Below are 12,334 nucleotides of genomic sequence, written 5' to 3' on the forward strand. Positions count from 1 at the left end.
CTCCCATATTGCTTTCCCATAGAAGCATTCTTATTTATTTATTTATTTATTTTTACAGGCAGAGTAGATAGTGAGAGAGAGAGAGACAGACAGACAGAAAGGTCTTCCTTTTGCCGTTGGTTCACCCTCCAATGGCCGCCACGGCTGGCGTGCTGCAGCCGGTGCACCGCGCTGATCTGAAGGCAGGAGCCAGGTGCTTCTCCTGGTCTCCCTTGGGATGCAGGGCCCAAGCACTTGGGCCATCCTCCACTGCCTTCTCCGGGCCACAACAGAGAGCTGGCCTGGAAGAAGGATAACCAGGAAAGAATCCGGCGCCCTGACCGGGACTAGAACCCTGTGTGCCGGCGCCGCAAGGCGGAGGATTAGCCTATTGAGCCATGGCGCCGACCCCACTGTAACTCTTAAAGGTCAACAGCCCATTGGAAAACCAAGCAAAGGCCACACACAGTCAGTTCACAGAAAATGAAATCTGACAGCAAAGAGGCCCAGACTCACTCACAATATGAAAGGCAGGAAGTACAATAAAATACCATATTTTCATACCTAGTCTATTGGCAAGATGGAAAGAGTGGCTACTGCCCAGAGCGGCAGAAACTGCCCCTCCTCATGAGGGGCCAGGCATTTCATCTGCACTGGCTCTCCCGAGGGTTCTCTGAGTTTGATGCAAACCGAACCCTACATGCTGTGTAGGATGCACACACACACAGTTTACATACATGGGGGATAACGGACCCAAAAGTTGTCCATACAAGAATGACCCTGGGAGCGTTTTCTAAAAAGCAACACTTGGAGGGGGCTGGCTCTGTGGCACAGCAGGTTGAAGCCACGGCCTGCAGCGCCAGTATCCCTTATCTTGGTTTGAGTCCTGGCTGCTCGGCTTCTGATCCAGCTCCCTGCTAAGGCACCTGAGAAAGCAGCAGAGGATGGCCCAAGTCCTCGGGTCCCTGCACCGGGCTCCTGGCTCTAGCTTGGCTCAACCATGGTCATTGTGGACATTTGGGGAGTGAACCAGCAGATGGAAGATCTGTCTCTCTCAGTCTCTCCTTCTCTCTCTCTCTGTAACTCTGCCTTTCAAATAAAATAATCTTAAAAAAATAAATAAACAAAGCAACACTTGGAAGCAACTTGCCGCGGGCGGCCATCAGCAGGGGAGAGCTGCGGCATTCACTCTCGGGTAGCGCCCGGCCAGCTGCCTTCCTGCAAGAGCTGGGTCCCTCATCACACGTCCTGGTGAGGCCATGCCTACGCAGCTACGACGAAAGTACAGACCATGTCATTTCATCTCAGTGTAGTCTCTCCTTCAGACCACAGCAAGGATTATACATGATCGATTACTTTAACCTCACATGAAGAAGGCAGGAATTCAAAAATGAAACAGAAACGTTGAGATGCCCAGGACTGAGAACGTGTGTGTTGGTCTGCTGTGGCTGTTGTAACAAAATTCCATGAACAGGGGCCTGTAAAGCGCAAACGTTTATCTGCTGCTTCGGGAGGCTTGAGAGTCTGCGATCCAGGTACCAGCAGATTCCGGACTGGGCGAGGGCCCCTTCCGGGTTCGTGGATGGCACCTTCTGACCGTGTCCTCACGTCGCAGAAGGCGAGCAGGGTCTCTCTGGTCTCTTTTAACCCCGTCCACAATAGAACAACCTCCCGGACACCCTGTCTGCCAATGCCATCACACTGGTGATGAGTTTCTAACATTCAGATTTGGGGGAAGACACAAATGGTCAGACCATGGCAGGATTTAAAAAAAAAAAACAAGTGAATGAAGGTGATGCAAACACTGGGATCCCATGAGGCTTTTTTTTTTTTTTTTTTTTTTTTTCTGCCAGGCAGAATTAGACATTGAGAGAGAGAGAGACAGAGAGAGAGAGAGAGTTATAGACAGTGAGAGACAGAGAAAGGTCTTCCTTCCATTGGTTCACTCCCCTAATGGTTGCCACAGCCGGCAATGCGCCGATCCAAAGTCAGGAGCCGGGTACTTCCTCCTGGCCTCCCATGTGGGTGCAGGGACCCAAGCACTTGGGCCATCCTCTGCTGACCTGCCGGGCCAAAGCAGAGAGCTGGACTGGAAGAGGAGAAACTGGGACTAGAACCCAGGGTGCCAGCGCCGCAGGCGGAGGATTAGCCAAGTGAGCCACGGTGCCGGCCAAGGCTATTCTTAAAAGTTAACTGAGATTACTTGTACTATGAATAATCATTTAATGTAATATACTATTGTCTTTAGAAAAAAATGCAGATTAGGATATATGGGACAGCCCTGTTTTTACTTCTTTTTTTTTTCTAGAAAAATAAGATGTGCATAAAAACTTATTGGACGATTTTTTATTCCTGTCCACCGTATGGACAGGAATAAGAGCTGTTCTGCCCTGGCTATTTGGTACAACTGTAGGTTTTACCACTCGACTACACTATTTTTCAATCACTTAAAACCTCAGTTAAATGAACATAGTAAAAAAGAAAAATAAACAAACAAACGTGTAGTGAGGGAAGTTAACAGGGCCAGATCACATGGCTGTGTCAGAACCCCAGGACCCCGGCCTCGCAGCAGAGCCCAATGCCGCCTCGCTCAGCTGGGGGTGACGCCAGTGCTCACCTTGCAGGCTTGGGCCAGGGCCAAAAGGAACGGTGGGAGTGGCACTGGGGAGCCTGCCGGGCACCGTCAGGGCTTGTGATGCTTGTTTGTATGCCAAGAAATTTGGTCAGACCAGACTTTGGGTATGTCTGTGCAGGTGTCTAGGGTGGGGCGAAGGTAACATGAGACAGGGTCACGCAGCAGAGCGGCCGCCCCCCCCCCACCGCCATGTGGAGGGGCTGGGCCCCCTCCGACCGTCCAGGCACCACACAAAGGCTGACCTCACCCAGGGCTTCCCAGCTGCAGGCTGGCCGTTCTCTGCCTTCCTCCTAAAACACAGGCTCTCTCCCGGCCTCAGCTCCGTTGCCCAGGGTGGGCACCGCAACACCAGTGCCCCTGGGTCTCTTGGGTCTCGCCCACCGCAAACTGGAGCCGACTCAGCCTCGGCAGTCCAGCGATCCCATTCCTTATAATAACACCTCCCTCGCGAGCAGCTCCAAAACACTCGTGGAAAATGCCTCTTCTTTTCCATTTTCCACAGACTCGGAAACACTCCCTGGGCATCCCCTTGGCTCTGTTTCTAGGGAGAACTCTAATCCGGGATTCCTGGAATTCAGGATCGATCTAGTTACAGACTCTCAGTGCACGGTCCTTTCCGCTTTATTCACTCACGTGCTTCAATGTTCACAGGGAGACAGGCAGAGAATACAGGTGCAAAGTCCCTTTGTGAGTGCCAGAGTCTCTGCCGAACTCGTGACCTGGCACGCACCCAATCCCGCTGGGTCCTGCCCCCGGCGCACCTGGCACACCCCTCAGTCTCACCCCTGGTCCCCACAGCAGATCTCAGCTGAGCAAGAAGTGGGTGCTGAGGGCTGAGCCCCCTGTCAGCCACCTGCGCTCTTCTATTCTAATTCATTGTGGAAAGTGTAGGATACATTAAGAACTTGCTTCAAAAGCAGAAATAAAAGCAATTAGGATAAAAATATATCAAGCGCCCGAAAACTAGAAATCACAACAATCTTACTGATCCACTTTAAAAAAAAAAAATTTTTTTTCAAGCTTTTCATTTGAAAGGCAGCGAGACAGAGACAGAGACAGAGTTCTTCCATCTGCTAGCTCACTTTCCAAATGCCCACAACAGCCAGGGCTGGGCCACACTGAAGCCAGGCACCAGGAACTCCATCCAGATCTCACACCTGGGTAGCAGGGGCCTGCTGCCTCCCAGAGGGAGCACTGGCAGGAAACTGGAGTGGGAAGCGGACCCAGGACTCAGGCACTGTGGAACCCGGCAGGTGTCCCTAACAGCGCCTTAACCGCTGTACTGAACACCCACCCCTTATTGATGCATTTCAACTGAGTTTTACAACTCGTGTCAAAAATAAATCCTGTGTGTCAGCTATTCTTCCCACTTGTCTAATGCTGCGGAACTAAAAGGAGGGAAGATCAGTTGGTCACCCCAGAAATAACTTACGGCATTTTTATAAAGTGAGGGTGGCTGTTTCTGAAAAATTAAGTGTTAGTTCTGGAAACCAACATAATAGGGCTTCCTCCCACATTCAGAGGCAAAAGCAAGCCAGCTGTTAAATGGAAGATCCCACTGATGGAAGGAGCCAAAAAAAAAAAAAAAAAAAAAAGCCTCTAAATTACAAACCCAAAATACTCGTAATTCCCTAGATTCTAATTTACATTTTCTGACTCTGTCCGAGAAGGGACAGTTCACTCTCCATTTTCCACATTAAGTAACATTTAGCTTACATTTTTTTTTTTTGCATGGAAAATGCATTTACAAAATAATACTGGGGGCGGCCAAGATGCCTGCGACCTGTACCCAGCCCCAGCTCCTGCCGCCGGCTTCCTGCTGATGCAGACCCAGGGAGGCAGCAGTGCCGGCTCAGTGACTGGGTTCCTGCCGCTCCCCCTGGGGAATCGGGACTAAGCTCCCAGCTCCAGGCTTTGGCTCCTGCCACACCTTTAGGTTCAGCATTTGAGGAATGAATCAGCAGATGGGAGCGCTCTCTCTCTTTAAATTTAAAAAAAAAAAAAGACACTGGGCAGAAATGATACAACCTGAAATTTAATGAAAGTGTGCAAGAACCCCGGGATGTTTTTAGGATCCAAAACTTCAAGCCTGGAGACTTACGCTGGTGAACAGCAAAGGAACAAACTGTGGAATGGGGGCGCTTAGGTACAGGGCACTCCTGCCAAGGTTGTGCCCCTACAATCTGCTTCACCCTGGCCACTCTCACCGAGCTGACAGCCAATGGATCACTGCCCACACCAGCGCTCGCTGACGGATCCCAGCCGTGAACACAAGCCCCAGCAAGCAGCTGGCTCTGGGCACATGCTGGTTCAACACGTACATCACCGACCCGTGCACGTTTAAAGCGTCTTACTCGGGGGTGGCATTGTGGCAAGGCGGGTAAAGCCGCCACCTACAATGCCTGCGTCCCACGTACTGGCTGCTCCACTGCCCACCCAGGTTCCCTGCTGATGACCTGGGAAAGCAGCGGGAAGACAGCCCCAGCGCTTGAGCCCCTGCACCCACACAGGAGACCCGGAGGAAGCTCTTGACTTTGGTCTGGTCCAGCCTTGGTCATTGCAGTCATTTGGGGAGTGAATCAGCAGATGGAAAATCAATTGATCAATCTTTCCCTATCTGTAACTCTGGTTTTCAAATAAATAAAAAAATCTTTTTTTTTAAAAGACTCAATAAACTTTTTTTTAAAAAAAGACTGAATAAAACCTTTCTGCCTTCAGACTTACAACTGACTGGAACAGGACAAAAACTGCTTATACCTCTTAGGAATTCACTGTTTTTTTGACCCAGATAGCCATGGGGACAGAACCGGGATGGGTCATGGACTCGGATCAGTTTCAAGGAAGCAGGAAGAGATGCCCAGGGGGGCGAGTTGGCACAGAAGCCACCGCCAGCTCTCCATCAGCCGCTCGTTCAGTGCAGAAAATGAAGACGGTAAGGGTGGAAGGGGTGGGGAGGAGGGAGGCAGACACTGTCTCGCTGTGTCCTTTGCCCTTTGAAAAATTCCCTGCTGACCAGAGACCCCAGGCCAAAGAAACCAGAACAGAGGCAGAGGACTGGAAACATGGCAGGGCTGGGGAGGCCACAGGTGGGAGTGGAGGAGGCTTAGAGACCCTGTCTGGGGTCTGCAAAGTGCCCTGAAGGGGAAGGGGTGGCAGCCCTATGCTTGCACACTGCTGGGGCCACTGGCCTCCTCTGCGCCCGGACAAGAGCGCAGCCTCCAAAGCCCCCCTGCTCTGCCTGTCAATCATTCAGTATTACAGTTTCCCCACCAAACAGTCATGGAAAACCTGCCAGCAGCACAGAGCACACGCACGAGAGGTCCACTCTCCCGTGGCCTTTCTCCTTCCCGGCAGGCACACCCGGCAAGCAGACTTACCACGCGCGTGGGTCCCGAAGAGCTGGCCGAGTCCTGGCAGACACGGGGCCCCGGCGGGCTGCCCGATGTGAACCCCCAAGGCCATGTGCACCCAGTGGCAGACTCCAAGGCCAGTGGGAGAGAGGAGAGGTCCTCCCGGCCGGCCTGGCCACCCTCCCGGGCTCGTCGGCAGTGCTCTGTGTTGGCCTGTTGGGGCAAATCCTAGGACTCTGAGCTGCCCTGGGAGCACAGGGGCTTACGTAACCACAGGCGGCCTGGGAACTCTATCGGCTCATCTTGTTCAACCGCCCCAGACAGCAAATGACGCACCCAAAAAGGTGACACCCCTGGGTTAGGGTGGCTGGGGGGGGGTGGCATGGGAAGAGGCAGGGCCTTGGCAGAGAAGAGGGGGCAGGCAGCTCTGCTTAGGAATTGAAGTGAACAAACGGCCTGCTGTTCCCCGCAGGGCTCACGGGGACCCGGGGGCGGGGGCATTCACCAGGAGCTGCCAGCCAAGTGGTGTCCCGGGATCCCGGGAGTGCACAGGCGCGTTCCCGGGGACACGCGAGGCTGCCCCCAAGGCTTCTCCTGCTGCGTGCCTCCCTCTCAGGGCCCACCTCGCACGGCGTTCGGCTTTCGTCTGAGCAACTGCGACACCCTCCAGCTGCCCCACAGCATCAGCGCTGCCAGGGGCTGTGTTTCACTCCTGTTCCCCCGGCACGAGAGCACAGAGCCCCGCCTCGCAGCTGTCGTCCCGTGCTCACCACGGACATCCCAGCAAGGAACCTGAGCAGCCCTGGCCCCACTGGAGCCCTGAGGGTCAGCGTCGCAGCCTGGGCTGTCATATTCAGACAAAGGGGACACAACTTTAACAGTCTGGATGTGTCCTGTCCTTGGCGCATACTGATGCCACTGGGAGTCCAAGGGGTCAGTTCGCACCGCTGCACAAACAGAGCTACAGTTTGGACACCACCTCCTTCAGGAAGCCTTCCTGGCACGCCCCCCATCCCGTCCTCTCCAAGACTCAGCCAGGCACCCTTCTTGGTACCTCCCGTGTGCCCATCCTCCTCACTGCACTCACCAGGTCACCTGTCCCCTTGCTCTTCTACTAGACTGCACTCTCAGGTGGTGGGAAACACACAGACCTGGATGCAACTCCTGCCACCCAGGCAATTGCAGAAGCTTCTGGGTCTTGATTTCTCGCCTGCAGAAAGGGGATGATGACACCCACCTCCACGGGGCCGCAGTGCTGAGAAATAGTGATGTATTCACCCTAGAAAGATTCACTGGGCCCTGGGCACAGGCAGAAGCTCTTTCAGTCTCGGGCTTTCAGGGGTACATAAGACATAAAGGAGTTCATGTTCTACTGCACGTGTGGCCGAGGAAATACAGACATGCAGGGGCTCAGGGGATGGTTAGATCTGGGGGAAAAAAGAAAGCGGGGCAGGAAGACAGGGAAGGATGCAGGTGGAGCACTCTCTCTGAGGTTGATGGCAACCTTGATGAAATGCCTCTGGGGAGAAGAGGGGAGGGGGCCACCAGGACATCTCGGGTTAATAGGTGACTCAGGCCTAAGGGCAGCAGCAGGAACAAAGGGCATGTGGCGTGGGCCCAGGGGATACAGTCGGTAGTCAGCAGGGGAGCCCCTTCGCACAGACCCTGAGAGGCCACTGGAAGGCGGGAGCCCACTGGAGGTTTGGAGGTGAATCAAAGCATCGGACATTGTACCGACAAAACCCATCTTTGTGGCTGAGTGGGGAACAGATTGCTTGGATGTGGCGGGGTGGGGGGAGCAGCAGGTGCCCCCCTAGAGAGGCCACTGCAATCCTCAAGGTGTGATAGGGAACATTCTGCAGAATCCCAAACTCGGAACAGGGAGCCTACTGCAGAGCCACAAGAAACGGTCAAACCCTGGCCAAGCTCTTGAAGAGGGGGCTGGCAGGCTCTTGGCAACCCGGGCGTGAAGGCAAAGACGGCGGTCAAAAACACCCAGGAGGAGTTTGGCCTGGGCCACCCAAGCAATGCAAGCACCATTCACAAAGACGCAAGGGACCCAAGCAAGGCAGCTGCAGGGGGAGATGGGAGCAGGTGAATGGCCTGCCTGGCATCAAGTGGCGAACGTGGAAGTGGAGTGAGCAGGAGGCCCAGCCAGAGGACAGACACTGCAGAGCAGCCAGGACATGGGCAGAGCTGAACATCTCAGTGCTGGGTGAGGTGAGGTCGCCTGGTGCCTGGGCCCACGCAGGACAACCAAGGTCAGAAGGGCCAAGCCCCGGCCCATCCAGAGTTCCCAGGGCTGGGAGAAGAGGAGCAGCAGCCACGGAGGCAGAAGGACTGGGAGAGCTGGGGTGGCCCAGAAACCTGTTTCCAGGAGAAAGGAGAGGCTGACAGGGTCAGCATCTGCAGGCAAAGACAAAGACACAGAGGACAGACCCCCGGGCTGCAGCAGGTCTTCAGCGCTACAGGTGCTGTTTGCAGTGGACTTGGGAGAGCAGAAGAGGGAGTGGAGTAAGCCAACGGAGGCACGGGGCACTGGGCTGCAGGAGGAAGCAGAGCCGAGGATTCTGTTTCAGTACCTCTGGGGGCAAGCAAGAAAGATCCGTGGATGACGGGATGTGGATGACGCGGAGAGAGGGGACACGTGGTGAAATGTGTCTTGGGGCAGCAGGCAGGCAAGAGCAGGGCTCGGTGCCCACACGGTGGCCAGCATGTGGCCCACCTGAGGGAGCAAAGATGTGCAGGCCCAGTACAGTGCCAGCTCAGGCTGGGCTCCCAGGCCTGTTCCACACACCTCTGCAGCCAAGGAACATCTGAGACACAGGAAGCCCTCAAAGCCTAACTGGGAACACACAACCACGAGGCCTTATGGGAAGCAAATCTGCACGTTTCAGACCCTCATTGGGCATTACTTCAGAAAGGAGGACAAAAGCAAAACACTGCAATCGAAAACTCAAAAGGCATCAGCTTTCTAGAAGAATGCAATGCGATTTAACCGAGACGTTGCTCCCTGCTGCTGTTCCACATGCCGTTCTCCCCAGCCTCTCTTCCGAGCCACTACACCGGGCATCTGCTGTGGGCCATGCCTGTGGCTCAGGGTCCAACGTCCTCATCGGCAACCTTCACGATGATCCTAGGGAGGGCTGTCTACATGTCAGACAGGGTCCGTGACTGACCCAGTCATCGTTGCAGAGCAGGTGCTAGCTGGGAGGCCTCTGAATCCCGGACCCTCTTGTACTTCAGTGATCCCAATGCATGCACCTCCCCCACCTTCACTGATGGCAACCTCCCTCCCTCCCCGACAGAGAGAGGACCCCCATACCTGTAATGGTGCAGGCATCTCGGTACCCTCTGTAGCTGGGAGCATCTTCCACAGCCTCGCTTATGTAGTGTTCCTCAGGGAGGCCTGGGCTGCAGGCTAGGACTGCATGGCTGCAAGTCTCCGAAGGGGGCACGGAGCTGGCCAAAGTGTCGTCGCGCGGAGCTGTGGCGTCCAGCTTGGCAGGTTTCACGGGGAGGTGCCCACTGCCATCAGGGGCCCCGCTGCCGGAGTCTGGGGCAGTCGGGCAGATGGGCCCCGGGAGGTCTGGTGCACCAGCAGGGACTGCTCACGGGGAACCTGCAGGAAAACCCAGACAGAGGGGTTAATTACAGCCAGAACCCCTGGAACATAAAGCCTCCAACAGGACGGGGTTCACACTGCAAAGTTCACTAAGTGCTTCCCAAGTCAAGGCATTGCCAATCACAGTCCTCAGGTTCAACAGAAGAAATGCAGGAAAGTCCATTCAACTTTGCAGGATGGATGGAGACCAAAACGTGGAGCCCCTGGCTTTGTCCACTCACTGAAGCCTGCCTGGAAGCAGCTATGAGCAAAGACACAAGTGACCACGGCTGCAATGATGAGCCCTAACCTGGAACAAGGACATCCAGGGAGCCAGGCCACCACTGTATGCGTGGGAACAGCCACGCATGCATGTTCCGAACGAGACACAAATGGATATGTTGCTGTGGGATTAACTTACAGTGAGGTGACGATGATCTGTAAACTGAATTAGGTAACAAGTGATTTTTTTTTTTTTTTTGACAGGCAGAGTGGACAGTGAGAGAGAGAGACAGAGAGAAAGGTCTTCCTCTGCCATTGTTTCATCCTCCAATGGCCGCCACGGCCGGCGCGCTGCAGCCAGCACACTGCGCTGATCCGAAGGCAGGAGCCAGGTGCTTCTCCTGGTCTCCCATGGGGTGCAGGGCCCAAGCACTTGGGCCATCCTCCACTGCACTCCCTGGCCACAGCAGAGAGCTGGCCTGGAAGAGGGGCAACCGGGACAGAATCCGGTGCCCCGACCGGGACTAGAACCCAGTGTGCCGGTGCCGCAAGGTGGAGGATTAGCCTAGTGAGCCGCGGTGCCGGCCAACAAGTGATGTTTCTCTTCAGCCCTTCCAACCGTGATATGTTCTCAGGTCTCTAAGAACTTTAAGGTCTATTCCCCTACACTGAAGTTACAGTGAGAAATAAGGGGACTCTTGAAAAATCTGATGAAAATTACAGACCTTACTTCCAAAAACCACACGCAGTTTCACGGGTTCTGGCGGAGCTGAGGTCTAGACCCTTGGGGCCATTGCAGCAACAGGGGCCTAAGCAGGAGACTCACAGCCCTGTCTAAAACCTGACTGAGGGGTCTGCATTGTGGCTCAGCAGGTTAAGCCAGCCACCTGTGACACTGGCATCCCATAAGAGCGCTGGTCGAGAGCCAGCTGCTCTGCTCCCTGCTAATGCCCCTGGGAACACAGTGGAAGATGGCTCAAGTGCTCAAGGTGGGAGACCCGGATGGACTTGCAGGCTTCTGGCTTCAGTATGACCCAGTCCTGGCCATGGCGGCCATTTAGGGAGTGAATCAGTGGATGGAAGATCTCTCTCTATTTCTCTCTCTTTGTGTGTAGTTTTGCCTTTCAATTAAATCAAGTCTTTTTTTTTAAAATCTGAGATTTTTTTCCCCAGAAAATTGTAGGAAAAGGGATGGTATATGGTACAGGCTCCACTCCACTCCCAAATAGTAAGCCTACAGGCAGTAACTTCAAACATTTCAGGAAGGCGCTGCTGCCTTAGAAGTCAAACTTGCCTTCAAGGTCGCCCAGCCCACCTCCATGCCCACAGCAGGTGTGTGTGCACACACCCAGCAAACAATGTCAAGCAGAGGCTTAATGAATCAGGCAGGAAGCAAGAGATCTCAAAGTGCGGACTGAGAACCCCTGGGGTACCCTGAGCCTGGCTCAAAGGGTCTACAGAGTCAAAACTGTTTCCTGGAGCAGGTCTTGTGACATGGAACAGGTCTGGTTCAGCCGAAGTTTGCAATGCCAGCATCCCATATCTGAGTACCAGTGTGAATCCTGGCTGCTCTGTTTCTGGATCCAGCTTCCTACTGATGCACCCTCAGAGGCAGCAGGTGATGGCTGAAGTGCTTAGGTCCCTGCCACCCACAGGGGAGACCCAGATGGAGTCCCTGGCTCCCGGCTTTGGCCTGGTGCAGCCCTGACTATCGCAGGCATTTGGGGAATGAATCAGCAGATGAAAAATCTCTCTTCCTCTGTGTGTGGGTACGCACACACATGACACTCTGCCTTTCAAGTAGATGAAAAAAATAAACACCTTTTACAAAACTATTTCACTCCCATTCTTCTACTGATCTACAGTAGAATTTCCCAGAGGCTGCAGGATGGGTGATGAGGCCATTACCCTTAAGGCTAAGTAACAGGATGTGTGCTTCCGTAACCATATGGCTTAAAGGCTTGTACCTTAAATCCAAATAACAACCTATATGCTCAATATAACCCATATTTTAAAAAAACACTCAATGGGATATTCAGTAATTTTGAGAGAACCTAAGATCAAAAAGAAAGAGACTCACTGCGGTAACAAATGATGAGCTATGGTGATTACAAGGAGATGTGGCACAGCCTTGAATCTTTGTCATTGCTCCTCAAGGAGGGTTTGTCAAAGTACAACCAAGAATTCCTATTAAATGAAGTTGGCTCAGGGGATAAGTGTCCTGCCCTCATAACACAGACAAAATAAATATCAAAATGGGGGGAGGGCACCTGAAGCGCTGGCATTCCATAAGGGTGGTGGTTCGAGTCCCAGCTGCTCCACTTCCAATCCAGCTCCCTGCTATGGCCTGGGAAAGCAGTAGAAGGTGGCCCAAGTCCTTGGGCCCCTGCACCCGTGTGGGAGACTGGGAAGAAGCACCCGGCTCCTGGCTCCTGCCTTTGGATCGGCGCAGCTCCATCCATTGCGGCCCTTTGGGGAGTGAACCAGCAAATGAAGGACCTCTCTCTATATATATGTCTTTCCCTCTGTCTGTAACTCTACCCT

The 12,334-nt window shown here is 53.8% G+C and overlaps 1 protein-coding gene across 30 annotated transcripts in view; it reads right to left on the bottom strand.

Annotated features, from left to right (window-relative positions):
- Window positions 1–12,334, bottom strand: part of TRAK1 (trafficking kinesin protein 1) — a 195,183-nt gene that overhangs the window by 113,198 nt on the left and 69,651 nt on the right. For 20 of the 30 annotated variants that reach the window (XR_016214923.1, XR_016214924.1, XR_016214926.1 and 17 more), the window contains exon 1: window positions 5,992–6,298. Coding sequence is in view for 15 of the 30 variants with exons in the window: in XM_051851810.3 (XP_051707770.1) it covers window positions 5,992–6,076 (85 nt within the window). In the remaining 15 variants the exon portion in view is untranslated. Of the gene's footprint in view, window positions 1–5,991; window positions 6,299–9,289; window positions 9,587–12,334 lie in introns of those variants that run through there. The other 10 variants (XM_070050990.2, XM_089306507.1, XM_089306504.1 and 7 more) reach the window with 1 other exon arrangement.

Source organism: Oryctolagus cuniculus, chromosome 10 (assembly GCF_051225735.1).
Source record: "Oryctolagus cuniculus isolate XC-2025 breed Fujian yellow rabbit chromosome 10, ASM5122573v1, whole genome shotgun sequence".
Taxonomy (NCBI): domain Eukaryota; kingdom Metazoa; phylum Chordata; class Mammalia; order Lagomorpha; family Leporidae; genus Oryctolagus; species Oryctolagus cuniculus.